This window comes from Argentina silus, assembly GCF_951799395.1.
Source record: "Argentina silus genome assembly, chromosome: 6".
NCBI classification, from domain to species: domain Eukaryota; kingdom Metazoa; phylum Chordata; class Actinopteri; order Argentiniformes; family Argentinidae; genus Argentina; species Argentina silus.
The window spans coordinates 7,160,797-7,179,912 of record NC_139660.1 but is presented as its reverse complement, the minus strand read 5'-3'; the positions used below and the strand labels follow the sequence as shown (position 1 = coordinate 7,179,912).

General features: G+C 48.5%; 1 protein-coding gene across 3 annotated transcripts in view; it reads right to left on the bottom strand.

Moving 5' to 3' along the window:
* wwtr1 (WW domain containing transcription regulator 1) overlaps positions 1–19,116 on the bottom strand; it is a 33,813-nt gene that overhangs the window by 10,301 nt on the left and 4,396 nt on the right. For 2 of the 3 annotated variants that reach the window (XM_083671797.1, XM_083671798.1), the window contains exons 2-3: positions 3,451–3,590; positions 678–791 (exon numbers count right to left, since the gene is read on the bottom strand). In XM_083671797.1, the coding sequence (XP_083527923.1) occupies positions 678–791; positions 3,451–3,590 (254 nt within the window). The remainder of the gene's footprint in view (positions 1–677; positions 792–3,450; positions 3,591–19,116) is intronic. The other variant, XM_083671799.1, reaches the window with a different exon arrangement.

Below are 19,116 nucleotides of genomic sequence, written 5' to 3'. Positions count from 1 at the left end.
TAGGTGTGTGTGTGTGTGTGTGTGTGTGTGTGTGTGTGTGTGTGTGTGTGTGTGTGTGACGGTAGTGCTCACACACACACACTTCTCACGCACAGGCAATCTCTAAGGACAGCCTCTCATAGAAAATTCTCACTGAATAACATAACAGTGGTCATTTAGTGCTCCAGTATCCATCTCTCTGTTTTCTCTTTGAACTCCACAATGTTACAGGGAAAAGTTTGACATTTTGGGGTCGAACACTGCTTAAAAAGCAGTCATTTTACTCAGAAGCTTTAAGCTCAGAGTTTCTTCACTAACGTCTATCTACGCTTTCTTCACTAACGTAAATCACACACACACACACACACACACACACACACACACACACACACACACACACACACACACACACACACACGACAGGAAATGACAATCACTGTAGGAAGCAGGAGAACCACTGATCAGGGATGTAAGAAGGAGCAATCATTGGCTACTGTGTCCGTCTGCAGTGCTTGAGTGACATGAACCAAGTCCTAGTGATTGGTCAGGGCGTTCTGTGGGGTCGGAGAGGGGGTTGGTTGGTTTGTTTGGGGAAGACAGTGGGGTTGATTTGGAGGAAAGGGAAGGGGGGTGGGGGGGGGGGCAATTTGGGGGTTTGCAGTCCGTAGGGAGGGGTTGGTTAAGCGTACAGTACTTACTGAGGCGAGCGTCCAGGCGGGGGTCGAGCCAGGACGTGCGCTGTGTTTTGTGGTCTATGAAGAAGGTTTCTCCCTGAGGGGTGGCTGCCTGCTCCCAGCCCTCGGGCATCTCTCCTGTTCACAAGCAGCAACACCACATCAGCCAGGGCCACCATGCTCAGAGCCACCACGCTCAAGTCAGTACAACCAGGAATGTAATAGAGGGTATACACATGTAAAATGTACCGTAGCGCCTTTAAAACCCTTTCTTAATATGGTGAATAGCATCAATCTACTTCATGCACTACTTAGTTTTGGTCCATTATATTAGTCATTTCCGGCACATTTTAACGTCCAGCGGTATCCATGCCCATCAGCCTTTTTTCCTACCACCACTATATCCCTGGTTAACATTTAACACATTACTTCCGAACACGACACAGAGTTATGCTGCTGGAGTGTTAGACTGTTTTTGTACATGCTAGGCCAGGTAAGTTGAGTGAAAACACGCTCTCTCATTCACAACAGTGACCTGGGGAAGAGTTGAAGTGAAACAGAGCTGAGAGTTCTCACACACACAACGGTCTAGTCATGGAACGGGCCAGAGGGGATCTGAAATCTTGCATTTGACTCAAATCAACACCAATGAATGCGACCAAATGTAAACTACTAAAGTCTTATAGACTAGACATGTTCCGGTTTATAATCATGAGTCACCATAGCCTCCAGAGTGGAGAAGGGACCACTGAGTCACCACAACAACAACAACAACAACAACAACAGATAAATCAGAGAACCGCTGAGTCAGAGAGGAGGTCAAATGGCGCTGTGTAACCATGGGAGATGGACAACAGGATTGAGGGAGGAAGGAATCTGCTGATTCTATTCTAGAACTACAAACAGAGGTGGTCACATTCTCCAGCCTTGCTCTTGGGAAGCTATACTGTGTGCAGGCTTTTGGTCCAGCCTAGCACTTTCACACATAATTCAAGGCCTTGCCGATAGGTTTGCTACTGCTGGGCTGGAACAAAAGCATGCACAACCTGTAGCTCTCCAGGACCAGAGTTTTCTGACCCCTTAACAGCTAACAGCTAGAGCTGATATAATCTGTGGAGAAGGACAGAAGTAGTTATATTGAAGTAGGGCACTCGGTTCAACACAGTGATTCAAATCTGGCAACCCCGCAGCAGAGTGGGCTAATGTGTCAATCTCTGCCTGCCAGAGGAGAAGAAGAGAAGAAGAGAAGAGAGGAGAGGAAAGAACAAAGCAGTGGAAAACATCCATCAGGACAACAAAGGCAGAGAGAATTCCCCCTCAACAAAGACTGGGGCGTCTGCCAGTATTGTTCCAGCCAGGGGGAGAGGGTGGGGGGGGGGGGGGAGAGGAGGTACAACACGGGGGGTGAACTGTACACAGAGAGAGAGAGAGAGAGGGGGGGGGGGGTCTGTTTACAGAGAGAAGGGGAGAGGGCTATAAGACATACAGTATAGGGAAATAACTTTCCACACAAAGTAGAAAGCAGGTGAGACAGGGAGACAGAATTAGTTCATGGAGGGGGAGGGAGAGAGTGCTGGGGGAGAGATAGACATTTAGGACAGACAGAGAGGGAAGGGGTGAGTGTGAAGGGGGGATGAGAGAGAAAGAGAGTGAGAGAACCGAGACAGAGGGGGAAAATAGGGGGAGAGAACAGACAGGAGAAAAACAGCTCAGTGCTGTTGGAACAAGTCGAGCAGGGCGGTGTACATACAATTATTCAGGATGACCGACTCTATTCATGCATTCTCACACTGACACACATACAGTGGGTCATATACACACGCACACGCACACACACGCACACACAACTCACACACACAGGGCCAGAGAAGGGGTAGGGGGCGGAGGCAGGGATCCACAGAGAGTGTGTCCTCCATTTGGGCTTGGATGTTGCCGAACACAAAAGAAGACAGTATAGTACACACACACAGCCCAGCTCTTCCTTTCTGTCTCACCCTGTCCTACTTCCCCATGTTTCTCTCCCACTTGTTCACATTTTTTGGCTCTCTGATTCTCATCCCTTCCTTGTTTACGGCCTCCTAACAAATGCTGCTCCACTGCACACTCCTCTCCAGCTGCAGACACACCTTTTTTCCATTGCATCGCTAACCACTAAAGAAGGCGCGCGCACGCACACACACACACACACACACACACGCACGAGCGTTGACAGACTGCAGTCTCTCTGTGGCCCAGGTACCCTGAGTTAGGCCTATTCTGGGCGCTAGGCTACGCTAACATGGATGACAATAAACAGCCAAAGCTAACGGTACGCTAAGGTATGAGAATAACCAGCCGAATTCTAATCTGCGTTATTAAGAGGCTGTCATGCTCTGCCCGGACTAAGTGGAGCATGAGAGGGTGGGGAGAGCTTCCTTATCGAGCTACCTTCAACACAACAACATGTCTCTGGCAACACAGATGGGCCCTGCTTGGTTCTCAGACGTTCTCCTGAGGGGTTTGTTGTGGCCCAGTGTGATTGACATTGCTGTGGTGCTGTGTGAATGTTATTGTGGTCCAGTGTAGACGGTAGGGTGGTTTCTTGGCTATAGCCCACTAAGAGGTGGGAAGAATACGGTTTTGGTTGTACACCTGGAGTACCTTAGGGGTAAGGGTGTGGTACTCACAGAAGTTAGGTCAGGACAGGTGTGTGTGTGTGTGTGTGTGTGTGTGTGCATGCGTGGGTGTGTTTACGTGCGTGTGTGTTCATGTTTATTGTTTGTGCGTGTGTGTGTGGGCGTTTTTGTGTGTTACTCACCAAGGTTGGGCTGGGACAGGGCCATGTTGCGTTGCTGTACGGGGGTGGGGGCGGGTGGAGGGGCATGCAGGCTCATCTGGTTCATGGCGGCAGTCATGGTCTTACGAGGGTCGTGCCATGTGGTGATCTTCTCGACATGACTGGAGAGAGAGAGAGAGAGAGAGAAAGAGAGTTAAATTAAGCTCAATGACACAGACAGGGGAGGACTCTATTGACACCTCAGAGTGACTTTCCTGCCCAACTATCAGAAGCAACCATTGCACAAAAGCATACAGTTTGGAGCCAAACGAGATCAATCAGCGTTTCCGCTCTCCTTCGCCCTGCGGTGACTAGTCCTAACCACCTTCCTCTCCCACACCCACGGCTTTGGCTCCACTAGCCTCGTAGCTGTGGCAGTGGCTTCTACTCTACAGGATATTCCAGCCCTGCTGCATTCTTCCCCAGAGCCAGACCAGACCAAACCAGACCAAACCAGGCCAGGTCAGGCCAGGCCAGACTGTGCTCTAACTGTGAACTGACTGGCTCAACCGATGGTGAGTCAGATACAGGTAGCTACAGACAGCAGCATGTCACTGAGGTACAAGTCATCACCTCCTCTCAGATTGATAATAATGACAGTAAGCTTTGACACAGAGGAGAGGAGAGGCTGCATTGTTTTACAAGCGTTATGTATGTATATATTATTTAACCCCATGAATTGTTCAAATACTTAAATCAGCAAAAATAGTGTGTAAACTTTATGGATCTTTCTGGTGTTAATTGTGTTCTTGTGCATGAGAAATGTCCTGAAGTTATCTATATCGTTTATAGTTAAGTTATTTTTATAGGTCACTTCGGTGCAATGGGTCTAGTAGGCCTGTTTATTTACAAGAGGCCTTGAGGAGTCAGAGCGGAGGAGCACGCGACCTTGGCGTGAGTCACGCTGATGGCACAAAGGGCTTCCCATGCGGTGATTTGACTCACAGGGGCACCCTTGGAAGCTGTGGCCACTTCCTGGTTTTCTACCCTCTAAGCCAGTCAGGACGGCTCCACTCTGGGGTGAGTCACAACACACAACACCAGGCTTGAGATTGAGGTTACAAGATAGTAGTGGCCTGTTATTAAGGAGAAGACTCATGGTGAGTCACTGATGATGAAGTGAGAGCTAGAGAGAAATGGAGAATACCCAGAAATTCATTCATGCTCCCCAAAAGCAGAGGGAGGGTTCATTTGAATGACCGTGGCTGACTGGGTGGGTTACCGGATGAATCACTATAATTTACTTCCCTCTTAAACTGTCTAAAGCAGCAATGGTTTAAACCTTGGCTAACTGGTTTCCAAACATTTGTGTCAGTCAGAGCAGCGCAGCGCCTCAGGCTGTGAGTAGACCAGCTGCCCTGCAGCTGTGGGGAGGGGGTGGGGTGGCCCCCTAAATTGAGGACGAGGCTTCAACTTAAGAAGGCCTCATAGGGGTGGGGTTATGGCTATCTCTGGGCTGGGCCACACTGGGAATATCTCCCCTCCTCTCCCCTACTCTGTAGCAGCTCAGTACAGCAGAATAAACATGTCTAGTTTTGCTTTTCTTTCCTAAGCAGAAAGCAGCTGATATCTCTTGTGTGCCAAACTGAACCTGGAGGACCTCCAGGTTGACAGCAGTCACCAGGATGGCACATGGCACAGGGCTGTGTGTTTCCATGGAATAAGGTGAGCGGAGTGAAAAACACACAAGCTGGGGCTTGGGGAGTCGAAAACACACGAGCAAGGGCTCGTTGGGCCTGGTGGGGTTTTCGCGTGGCGGTGTTTGGGAAAGAGCAGCACATTGTTTACACAGGAAACGGGAACAATGGCTGGTGCGCTAGAACGGGGCGGCCAGCAGGCTGAAACAACACAGAACCCCCACCCACCCCCCCCCCCTATACGGCCTGTTCACACTACACAACACACACAGTGACATTACACACACACACACACACACACACACACACACACACACACACACACACACACACACACACACGTTCATGCTCTCTGCACTGTCTCCAGCACACCCCCCTCCCCCCATACGACCTGCTCACACTACACAACACACACAGTGACAGTACACACACACACACACACAGAGACTCAGACACACGTTCATGCTCTCTGCACTGTCTCCAGCACACCTCGTTACTCACAGGACCACAGCATAAACAGTCTCTTGGATAAGATCCTTTATCGTCGTCCCTCTGACCCACCAAGCCTCCTCCTCCTCTCCATGTTTACGCCAGAGAAGGCCCAGAGTGTGTGACCACAGCACACTCATTAAAAAGGGCCAACTCCTACCATGTTTCTATTGTTGTGTATATCAGGATGTACACGACAGATGGCAGTGTGAGATCAAAACTAAAGGGCATTTTTGGGGTAACAACGCTTTTTAACCCTTTAACACGCTGTAGTGTAAGTGCCAAGCCCCTAATCAAACTACTGAGTGTGTATCTGTGAGGCGCAGTGTGTGGGGACATGCAGAGAAAAGCCAGAGTGGTTTATCTTCACTCTAACCCAGGAAATCCCAGACAGTTTAGGCCATTTAAGGGATAAACCTCAGCAGGAAAATGGCCCCTGGACAAAATGGAGGAGCAGGGCTGTTTGGTTTGGGAAGAGTGTTTGGCTTTGGTTGAGTGTGTGAGTGAGTGAGAGAGAGGGAAAGAGAGAGAGAGAGAGAGAGTATGCATGTACTGTATAAGAAGTGGATGCACTGCATGTACTGTATGAAAATAGCATGCATGTGTGTGTGTGTGTGTGTGTGTGTGTGTGTGTGCGTAAATACATAATCTACTACACACTCCTCTTATGTTTCCACTGATGTTGTTGTTGCTGACTCCTGGTGTCCTTCCATGTTTTATATTTACAGTATGGAGGAGAGTGAGGGGTTGGGGGGGGGGGGGGGGGGGGGGGGTTGGTGAGGTGCTGGGTTGTCCTGTCCGGGCGGCTGCCCTCACAAGTTGGAGAGAAGCTCTATAAATACATGCCACAAGGCTGGCAACCAGGCAGCTGCTGCCCTTTAACTAACTAACACACACACACACACACACACACACACACACACACAGTGAAGGTTATGTTACCAGTGTGAGTGGAGGTTATCATGTTAGTGTTCTGGGCCCTCAGACAGGGGGATATGTGATTATCACGTGGTCCAATTGGACGGTGGTCTTGAACACCACCACCAATGCAACATCAGACACAGTTTATATCCCAACATGAACTCTGTGAATGTGAATCTGACTGTCGTCATGGTGATGTCAACAGAGACCAGAAGTAGTTTTGTTCCCTCAAGAGAGCCAGACAGACAAGCACACTGTTACTACTGTGATACGCTGCAGGGTCATAGGCATACAGAGGTCAATCAACTGTCCTCCACGTTTGAACCCACTGTCCCATAACATGACAATGACATTCTAATTACAATTAGAACTTGAAGAGCTTTTGGTACCAACATGGCATCTGTCAAAATACTACATCACAAACTTAGTTAGCCATACGCCTACTTATAAGAGTATACTATCGACACATTCTCCTCTTATACAAACCTGAGGCAGAATTAGCCCACTAGTTCACCAGGTTTAGCATCTCAAAGCTGGCTTTTCCTTCGGTCTACCATCACAACCTGCTTAAGTAGGTCACAAGTTTGGTCTCAATGCTAATCTCTCCACTAACAGAGGAGCTTACTTGCCTGTTCCATATCAAATTCATCTCTCATTAAGCCAAAACACAAACCTCTCTTTAAGACGCTATGGAGATAATGGTAGACTCTGAGAGTGCAGGGGGTTCTGACAACTGGTGTTGGCAAGACCATTAGCTAATTCCTTTGTGGGAAACTTTGATAAGGAAATGTACTGGTATATCAAACATGGCCTGAAGGAAGTAGTTAGGTTTCAGGAGGGTGGAGGAGGTCTGTGCCGATTGCCGAGGGCTGGTTAGAGTGAAACTAATCTGGTTTAGTCTGTTTCTGGTGTTACTAGCTGTAAACACACACAGCAGACATAGATTCATTCTCTTTCCTGAGATCCAGTGATAAAGAAGGACGGCCGTGTTAAAAACAATGCTGAGGGTACTGGGCTGCAATGGAAGACTAGCCTACACCCTCGCTAAATAGTGTGTACTACAAGACATGGAACAAGACATAACAAGTAGAGGATTAAAAACATTTCCACAATTGTGGATAGGAGTTTGCCAGGGCTACGGTTACACACACACACACACACACACACACACACACACACACACACACACACACACACACACACACACACACACACACACACACACACACACACACAATTATGGCAAAACAGCATTTCCCATGTGTAATTAGAGGTTAGCTGATTCAGGACTACCATCCTCTCTACCATGGCCACATTACAGAGTGACAGTGCTGTGTTGGAATGACCAGAATTCCCAGCAGCATTCCCGCCCAGTAACCCTAATCAGGGAGCGGGATAAAGGAGCAGATTGGTTTTCCTATTCAGCCCCAGCTCCAGTTACAGGGGGAATTCCCCCTGTCAGACACACAATAGAAACCCCACACTGACTGGCTGACCGTAGGGGAACGACTAGGACTACGGGACCAGGACCTGTGCCCTATCTACTATAGAACACTGCCTTTTAGTGGCTAGAGAGAGCCACACACACACACACACACACACACACACACACACACAAACTCTCTGGGTTTGTTGTTGTTTTATGGAACGTTGCACTGGGACACCAGCTGGAAAATGTTGGAAAATCAGAACTATTCAATTCAATTATAAAAAAGGGGGGAAGGGAGGAAGGGAAGAGGGGAAGAGGGGAGGAGGAGAGAGGAGAGGAAGTGGAATGTGCAGCTAATAATAGGCCTGTCCATTCGTCAGGCCTGCCCCTGCCAGCCCAGCAGGAGAGAAGAGAGTTGGCACTGGGAGCCTGGACTGCCCATGGGCCCCCAGGGCATGTTGGGGCTAGCACTGACTAGCATTGACAAGCTGGCCCATAGACCGCTGACCACGTTGAAGCCTTTCATATGTTCTTGAACCAAATAGCCCAAACCACTCTTCTAGCCAAAACCATATACTTGGTTAGCCACAAGCTATGACACAGGAAGGAATGACCAAAACCAAGGAAATGCTGCCATAGGCGATCCAGCAGCAAGGGCATAAGAGGAGGACGCCTATTGAAAAAAAGAAAAGCACATGCTCATCCAAACTTTCCCTACTTTAAAAGCCTTGTGTATGAAGGTCAATATTGTGGTTATATTAGTTTGAAATCAGATCCATAAATACTCAGTGGTCGAGTGGAGAGTGGAAAGTTGAACCAGTTCCCTCTCAGATCTTCCTCAGCTGTTGCAAAGCACTATGGGTGGCTCCTCTTGTTACTAGTAAGGACAACTGGTGGTGTTGGGAGGGTGTGTGGGTGGGTGAGGTGGGGGCTGAGTGGGTGGGGCTACAACCGCAGCTGTCGGTGGGACGTCTAACTATAGCCCTGCAGCTGATTGGCAAGGTAAGCTCACACTCTCTCTAATGCATGCACACGCGCGCGCGCACACACACACACACACACACACACACACACACACACACACACACACACACACACACACACACACACACACACACACACACACACACACACACACACACACACACACACACACACACACACACACACACACACACACACACACACACACACACACACACACACACACACACACGCTGGGGAGAGAAATGACTGTGGTGGCTTCAGAGTCACGATCATAGTATTTATCTGTCCACCTACACATCCCTACCCCCGACTTGCTCTACACAAACACCATCAATACCTTCACCACCACCACCCACTGTACACAACCATCAGACAGCTCACAGCTAACTCAAACTCGTACATCACAACTTCAGTAACACCAGTGTTTTAAAGAATACCGGCTGTCGTGAGTGTAGAGTCAGAACTTTAGGCAACTTAAAAAAAAAAGAAAAGAAAAGGAGAGCCAGAGGGAGAAAGACAGAGAACTAGCCCACTATTCAAGCCCTCAGTCAACCCTGATTATAGGAGCACCAGTGGCTTAATGGTAGATTGTTTTCCACTAGAAGAGTAGGCTCCAGACTGAACTAGCAGTTGTACTTGCTGTGTCTCCATGTCTATCAGAGGGGCCCTTGTCAGGGCCTCACTAGCCCCAAGGGGTTTCATATGTCTCAAATATGGCGTGCTCATCCACTGAAAAGCTTCAAAACAAGATGTCTTGGGCAACATATGACAGATGTGGAAGCTATTAAGCTCAGCTCAAAAGCTTCGACTCAAAACAAAGACAATGATGCACAGTGATCAGTTTGGTTTACATCTTCCAATGAAGCATGGTGTTGCATGGTAACAAGTATTGTTGTAGAAATACAAAATGTACCCGATAGATCTTGTAAGAAAATTAAATGTCATTCATTCATTTCAAAAGGTCCTCAGACGTTGTTTCCTTGAGCTCTACAGTGCCAGAGCAGCTGTTCCTAAGATGTCCACCTATCCTCCTCCTCCTCCTCCTCCTCACACAAACACACACACACACCACAGTCTTTCTGGGAAAGTGAGGAGTCGCGCTTTGCTAACATTCAAAACCTCAGCGGGCTCTCCGTCTATACGCCTTCCCCGATGTCGTTCGCACTGTGCCAAGCTGGTGCTAGTGTGAGTGTGAGCTGTCCTATGTGCCGTAAGAGGAGCCCAGACAAACACAGCATTCAGGCTGATCTCATTAGGGCCTTAATGTGCCAGAGCTGGCCCCCAGCCCAGCATGTTAGGCACTCTGAGCGGAGCTGGGTAGCTGAGTCGGCCCTACAGAAGAAGAGAACAACAGACATACTGTCAGAGGAAGATCAGGGACATGTAGGAGTCTCTCTCTATATCCCACTCTGATATTGTCTTTATCCCACTCTACCCCCCTTCTCTCTCTCTCTCTCACTCACTCTCTCTGTCTCTATGTCTCTCTCTCTGTCTCTCTCTCTCTGGGCAATGGCGTCTTCCTCAAAGATCTGATCTCCCTTTTGATTAGACAAGAGAACTCATGAATATCAAGTGCAGAACACTGGTAACCCAGCCGGAGTTGTACAATGACCTCTATGTATGTGTGGTGCAGGCGTGGGAGGAGGAGGGGACAGGAGAATGAATGGACAGCTGTTAGACTGTTCCATTGACTTACATTATTTCTTTCTCCATTAACAAACTGTTTGTGACTTTTCTCCTATATATATTTATTTTCGTCTGTAAAGCCACTGAGGCTGTGGTGCATCATGGACATGGCCTTGTATTTCTCCATGAACAGTTCTGGATTGTGACCTTATGACCCTCCTTGCAATTTGGTCAGACAACATTGATCTACAGTACAGAGCCTACATTCAGGCCAAGGTGAACATGAACAGAGTAATGCAGGAGAGCGTTGAGAGGAGGATGAGTAACAGAGAGGGAGGATGAGAGTGGAGTGAGTAAGAGAGGGAGAGAAAGTGAACCGAGCGGGAAACAGAGTGACAGAGCGAAGGGGGGGAAGAACCACAGTAAAAGCATCATGATCATGACACCTCTGGCCTTGTGTTGCACAACAATCACCACTGAGTAATGCTCTGTTGTCTTAGTATTCTCTCTCTCTCTCTCTCTCTCTCACACCACTTACCCCACATGCTATTGGGGGGGGGGGGGGGGGGGGGGGCATTCAGACCAGTGAATGGTACGGAGGTCTGAGCCATAGAGATCTCTATATACAGCCGCTCTCTTCAACCCTGTTCTCACACCTCCAGGTCAATACATCTGATTAGCTCAATCAACGGCAGCCATCTTGGTTCTGTCTGTTGCCAGGCGACCTTGGGGAATGGGGGGGGAGGTACAGGGGAGTGACGGAATGCGGCGGTGTCGTGGCACGCTGGGTGGGAGAGAGAGAGGGGAGAGACGGCTTGGCGTTTTTCACGTTACCGTGACAACAAAGCTTTACCACTTTCACATTCCTGGATCAGACTTTTTTTTTTCTTTTTTTTTTTTTAAAACAGTCCTTATTATGGTTCAACCAAACCACTCACAGGGAAAATAGTTAATAGTTAACTAGGATAAAGGGAGAACTCTCTAAGCATGTGCTGACACATCACCAGTATGATAAACAGTGAGGGTAACCTCTGTTAAACAGTAATAGTGAGGTTAGCATGTGGAATTAATATGTTAAAAGGTAATATTAAAATCACTGTGTGAGTATAAGTATGGGAAACACTTGAGTGTTTCTGAGTGGGGTGGTTAGACCCAGAACTAGAGCTTCTGTTCCTCCGTGCTCCTGACTGCTGCTCCATATGGCAGACTGGCTGGCTGGCAGACAGTCAGACAGACAGACAGACAGCTCTACTGGGATCATCTTCCAGGCAGACAGAGGGACAGGCAGTCAGACAGAGGCTGGAAAAGCACTCTGCCTGCCATGGAAAACAGAGAGAGATAGAAAGTTAAAGGGTTGGGGGGAGAGTGAGTGAGTGTGTATGTGTGTGACAGAGAGAGAGAGAGGTCTAAGTGGCCCACGCAGGCTCTCCTCTCCCAGAAGAAAGAGTCCAGTGTCCAGCTGTCTGCTCAATGACTCTGGCCTGGCCTGGCCTGGCCTGGCCTGGTCTGGCCCACAGAACCAGGACTGGGCCCTAGAACAGGGCTGGGCTGGAGCAACCAGAGCCCCAGCCACAGAAGGCTGTTTCCTCTCCCAAAATGGTCTGTTATGATGCTTGATTTCACATATAATGACTGCCTTGCTGTTGATCTGAAGAGTTCTCAACAACTCAGGTTAGAGGTCACACTGTCCCAGAGCTGTGTGTGTTAGCTGCCAACTCTCTATTTCCTTCAATAAAACTTTAGCAAAGAAAGTCATTACAAATCAATTGCTGCCAACTCATCCTAGTCCTTTCCGTGCTACTTCACAGTACCTAATGTTAAAGTACTGTCACAACAAAACATTTCTCCCTCACACTGACTACCCAACAACATACTGGTGGGACTGGACACAGACCTCTCTCTCTCTCTCTCTCTGTCTCTCTCTCTCTCTCTCTCTCTCTCTCTCTCTCTGTGTGTCTCTCTCTCTGTGTGTCTCTCTCTCTGTGTCTCTCTCTCTGTGTTCCAGTGAGAGGCCAAGTAAAACCAGTGGACTCATATTAGCCTAATGTCCCCACTACAGAGCCAGTATTGTTGATAATCCTACAGCAGACATGAGATTGAGCTCTTGGAAATGGGTGGAGCGTGTTTATGTTTGTGTGTGTGTGTGTGTGTGTGTGTGTGTGTGTGTGTGTGTGTGTGTGAGGGGAGACCTCTTCTCCCCAAACAGTATCACACTCCACTCTTTCAGTCCTTTTTAAATGAGATTTATCATTCCGATATCCCTCGATAGACGGACTGGCCCGTACTAGGCCTGCCATTCTTCTATTTTTTTCAACTCAACCACAAAAAAAAAAAGGAAAACAACTATATTTTCCTCTCACTTTCCTCTAACATCTGCTTGTTACCAACCCTGACAACAGCCTGCTGTGAGGCAGTTATGGAACGAATTATAATAATATCAGTAAAAATGACAAATGGCCCCTGTCAAAACTACGCCTCTTCTACTGCACTTAGCGACCGCAATCATCTGACCCAGAGCTTGCCAATACAACGCACACACGCACACACACACACGCACACACACACACACACACGCACACACACGCACACACACACGACAGGACAAACCAGCTGGAGCTCAACATAGGGGGTGGCGGGGCGGAGGCCGTTTACAGCTGAACAGCACAACGTCCCCTCAATGTTGTTACAACACAGTAGCAACAAATGTAGCTTTGGAAGACATTTTAAAAATGTTTAATTCCTCTGCTGGGGATTGAGGGAGATGCTGAGGCTATTTCCAAACTGAAGGGAGGGGAGGGGCGGGGCGGGGAGAGGAGAGGAGAGGAGAGGAGAGGAGAGGAGAGGAGAGGGCTTGTGGAGGTAAATCAGTGTCAGTGATCTGCAAGAGGGGAGGAGGGCCTGGGCAGGTTACACGTTACAGGTTGCAGGCAGTAAGGAGGCTGGCTGCTATGTGACCATACCTGTTCTTACTTCACACCCACCAGCCGTTAAGACCGGTAGTCCCTTGTCAAACTGGGTGTGAAGGAAGGCTTATAGGATCAGAGATCTGCTACATGCACACGCACAAGCCACGCGCTGTAGGATTACATCATGTTATGATGAAGCAGTTAAAGATGATTGAGTAATTACTCTCTTCTATGACAAATTGAGTAATAGGTCAAACACATTATGTTGAAAAACAGTCCAAAATAGTTGAGCTGTACTTGACTTAGTTATCAGTACTGTGGAGCCAATGAAATAGTCCCAAAAGTTCAAACTCTGAGCTAAATCAAGCACAGCTCAAATATTTTCGAGCATTTGACAATGTGTATCTGAACCCAGTCTGTTGAATTACATCAACATCTATTGAGCCTCTATTTAGGCCCCCACCACTCCACCTGCCCCTGAGTGAGTGACCAGTGACCAATCCCATTCACAACATTGGCCTGTCACTAGTGGAATGCTGCAGCATTGATTCTGCTTGACTGAGATCAGACAGACAGCAGATTGCATTCCAGAAGCTTTTATCACTCTGTGATTCCATCAAGGCGTCATGGCAACAATGGGCATTAGCTCATGCCTAACTAGGCCCCCATCAAGTGGCCAACGCGACTTGGGATTGAGCAATGCATCACACATGACACTCCAGTGAATTGGGGACCCCCCGTGCCAACCGCCCCAGCTCTCTCTCAGACACACACACACACACACACACACACACACACACACCCCTCTCTCCTCCAGCCTACAATATGCTCCTGCTCTTATGCAGCAGCACACAGTAGGGACTAGCCCTGGGACTAACTGGGTTTGGGGCTGGATCAAGGACTGTGTCTAGGATTGAGACTAAGACTAGGCCTGGGACTGGGACTGGGCCTGGGCCTGGTGAATGAAATGCCAGTGGTATAGAGAAGCAGAGAGGGCTGCTAAAGCCTTTACTCTGCCTGCCTGGGGAACAATACACCCACATAGCTGCTGCTCACATTCCTGGGCCCATGAATAGGCTGCAGTGGAGAGAGAGAGAGAGAGGGAGAGAGAGGGAGGGAGAGGGAGGGAAAGTGGGGGAGAGGTAGGCCAGAGAAAGTGTGTGTGTGTGTGTGTGTGTGTGTGTGTCTAACTTGTCCAAGCTCCACCCATACACAGACACTCCCACACTAGGGGAATGTGGTCAGTGACACTACAGCCCACTCACTCTGTTTCACACAGAACAACATTAGACCATGATCAACCAAACAGTAGTATAATATTACTCAAAAACGACATGTCTATCATATAAACTCTCTCTATAACCTAGATCACTGTCCTCAAGTGGCTTGAGAGGTAGCCATTTTTCTAGGCAGACATTTTGACAACAAACACTGCCCTATCAGGTTCTCAGCGTTAATGTCCTCGTCAGCCATTTTGAACTTGAGGAACGCAAATAGTTTCTGGATAATTAGATTGATTTAGTCTACCTAAGAGATATCAAGGCTGCTTCAATCACTAAATCTCTGGGTCTCTCTCTCTCTCTCAAAGCAAGCGTGCAATTTTATTGGCCTACTACATTCTCCTGACTTATGAACAGTTTAAATGACTTCTAAACAGTATGCTGTGAATTATGAGGTAATAAACCAGTTATAAACAGCTTGCATAAATTATCCTCCATCCCCCCTCAAATAACTGAGTACCAATGATCACTTCTAAATTCTGAAAAATGGTCACTTTCCACTATAAAGCTCCCACTCCACCTGCACAGACAGACACACAAACAGACAGAAACGGACAGACATGATGCCAAGTGGAAAAAGGCAATATTCTATGATTTGGTGAGGGAGGTGGGTCAGTCAGGTCGGGTGTTTTTGTGTGTTTCTCTCCCTCTGTGCGTGCCTTTGAAGTGCGTGAGTCATGTGTATTGTTTTTGCTTTGTGAAACCCCAAAGAGGGCCTTAGTTATGAGTCCCCTGCAGCCATTCTCTCTGCAAACAAAAGGAAATGACCAGTTCCATATCCTGTCCTGTGGACTGCGCCATCTCTTTCAACCGCTTCGCGGGGGGATTTGAGGGGGGACAAGAGTAGGCTATGGAAAATACCACTTTGCCATTAAAAACAAGCATGTGTCAAACCCTGGCACGAGCTCTTCTCTCTATCACTGTAAAAGGGAGAAATACACCAACAAGAACAAATAAGGCTTGTTATGCAACAGAGATGGGCCAAAGACAACACACAGTCTGTGTTGGAATGGAAAGAGTGAGACAAAGAGAGAGAGAGAGACACAAAGAGAGACAGAAACAAACAATGATAAATCATGTGCAGTGAGCTTGCTCTCACAAGACAATATATCTAAATCTATTAAAGCCTATCAGACTAAACAATGTTAGCAACAGGTCACTAAAACTGTTATATTGTGTCTACCCTTGGAGGTACAGTGTGTGTGTGTGTGTGTGTGTGTGTGTGTGTGTGCAGAGGTGTGTGTGGATGAGAAGCAGAGCAGAAGTGTGTGTGTCTCAATTCCCTCCTCTCTGCTGACAGGTTACAGCTGCCTTCCCGTAAGAAGCCTCCTGGTCAAGGTCAGCATCTCCACACACACACACGCACGCACGCACGCACACACACACACCACCGATAGTAGCAGGGACCTGCTTCTTTATTTAAACACCATAACCCCCCCCCCCCCCACACACACACACACACACACACACCCCTCCGGGGCCCACAGCAAGCACAACATAAACACTGGAAAAACTTAACTAGATACACACTTCATCAGAACTGAAGTTGAAGAGAGTAGTTGTATATGCCAACATTTGACACATAAGTGTTTTATTTTTCTGGTGCACACATCCACTACCAAGAACATAGTAATCTAATTACAGCTGGACCACATCACATAGGCCTATGCTGTAAACATGTCTTGTGATCTGTAAAAATAGATCATTCTGTAGTTATGGCAAACGTATCCTCAAGGACTCAAAGGATCATTGTTTTGTGAACTAGGCTAGACTGATGCCACAACAGTAAATGTGTCAACCTGTGTCTGAACAGAGGGAAGAAGGAGTTGCCACATACACACCATGCTACCTATCCCGCAGAGGATGTGTCCTTTAGGGAGGCCAGAGAAGGTCAGGTGTCTCACACACACACAGGCAGGCTGTGTCTCCGGCCCTGGGCCCATAAATAACAGGGCTGTTTCCACACACACACACACACACACACACACACACACACACACACGCACACACACACACGCACACACACACACACGCACACACACACACGCACACACACACACGCACACACACACACGCACACACACACACACACACACACACACACGCACACACACGCACACACACACCAGTGTAGGCCTACTGTGTGCCAGACAGACAGACGGCCCAGTAACCTCCTCCAGCCCTGTTCACATTCAGCCCCAGAGAGAGAGTGAGAATGCCAAGGCCCACAAACCCAGTGGTTTTTAAATTCAGCCCACATTTCCTTCAACTCTAATTGCTTTCATACAATTTATCTCTGCGAGTCACGCAAGGCAAGGGAAGGCTAGGGCCCAGAGCCTGGAGCAGCACTGCAGTGAGCAAAGCAGCGTGCTGGCGCTACAAAGCAGCTCTTGTCCTGTAATAGCCCCAGTCAGCAGGCCAGCGGCCCAGCCAAACAAGCACAGCTTCATGCTCGTCCAACTCACATATTGGGACAGGAAGTGGGGTCCTAGCGCGCCCGCAGAGCCTCTGTAGGGCAGGGCTGGGCTCAGCGTCTGCCTGACTAAAAAGGAGAGATGGAGGATGCCTGCGTGCCCCCCACCGCCCTCTCTCACCGCCCTTGCGTGACCCCAGCCCATAACCAAGGCCCAAAGAGGGTTGGAGGAGGAGGAGGAGGTGGAGTAGTGGTAGGGAGGCACTTCAGAATTTTCCAAAACATCAGTTCTGGCAGAGAACAGAGAGAGAGAAAGACGATTGGCTGCCTGTGATTACGGAACATGTAATATGTCACAGCTAGGTGGCTCATAGCTGCTGAAGACCCAGTGAAACTCACTGACCCACAGACTAGAAGTAGGGACACAAACACTAGTGGTGTTGGTGGTTCACACACACACACACACACACACACACACACACACACACACACACACACACACACACACACACACACACACACACACACAGATAACACCACCATACACCTGCTGAACAACCAGTTAGACGTACAGGTGCAGCAGAACACCTCCCACACCACTCATAGGCCCATAAATCTATCCTAGGACACACTGGGAGACCTAACCTAGCGTGACCAGCCATTATGGCTCTCACGGTAGAAGAAGGGACCGACCGCCATTTCCCCCTGAGGGAGAGAGAGAGAGAGAGAGAGAGAGAGAGCTGCAGAAGGCAAAGTTTAGGCTGGAATGACGCTATCAGCTCTCGTTCTCACATTCCCCTGAAGGCTTAAATCAAAGGGAAACGTTCAGGCTTAAAATAGGAGGTTTTATCCAGCTTTCCATGGCGGCAATGGAAAGGTAATCACATCCCTGTGTGCGGAGAGAGGACGCGGAGGAGATTGAATCAGGCTTTTGTCCCGAGCCACTTACAGTAAATGATTAAAGCAGGAGATGCTTTCAAGTGCTGTTGGAGCTCTCGAGGGCCGTCAGGGCATGTTGGAGGTTGGCACCTGGCGAGCGGGCCGCCGAGGACCGTTAGAGAGATCGCGCAGATCAAAGACAGCACAGTACGTCCAAACAGTTGGAATACTGAATGATTGACTGCAACAAAAAAAAGCAGTGTTTTTAGGTGCTTGCTTGACCTATGCTTGCTTGATCTTTGAGGAAGACGCCGCCATTGCCCAGAGAGAGAGAGAGACAGAGAGAGTGAGTGAGAGAGAGAGAGAGATGGAGAGAGAGAGAGAGAGAGGGATGTAGAGAAAGAGAAATAGCAGCACTACAGGGGTCAGCCATGATTCTGAGCTGGTCTGTGACAGGTCTACCCAATATACTCCTCTTAACAGAATCAAACCTACAAGTGCAGGCTGCATATTCATGGTGTATTCTGAGCTGTTTGAAGCCCTTTGAGGACACTCTACACAGCGTCAGACTCTTGGATAATTACAGACTACCTTGACTGACATTTTTTTCTGTTTTAGATCCAAGCAGGGAGGAATTTTGGGCTTTCCAAGCAGACACCCTGGCATGCTGTGTGAGAGACAGCCTTGTGAGACACACACACACACACACACACACGCACGCACACGCACACGCGCACAGATGAAAGTGCTAGGGAGTTGTTTATGAGGAGAGTTCACAGCAGTAGAACTCAATAGAAGTTTCATTGTTTGTCTCCTCAAGTCTCTCCTGAGCTAGACCTTGTCTTCCCCTCTGTCCTACTGTACTAGGACAGGCCGTCCAGATCCCTGAACAAGACATAGACAGAGCACTACTCAATACAACAGGCCAAGACTCCACTACTAAACCCTGGCCTCAACACGGCGGGCCAAGAAGACTATAAACCCTGGCCTCTCCACTACTCTGCCTCAGCATCAATCACCTCCCCTCCACAGTCCAGGGTCCAGGGAGGACAGAGCCACCCACGTGTAGAACACAGGGCTA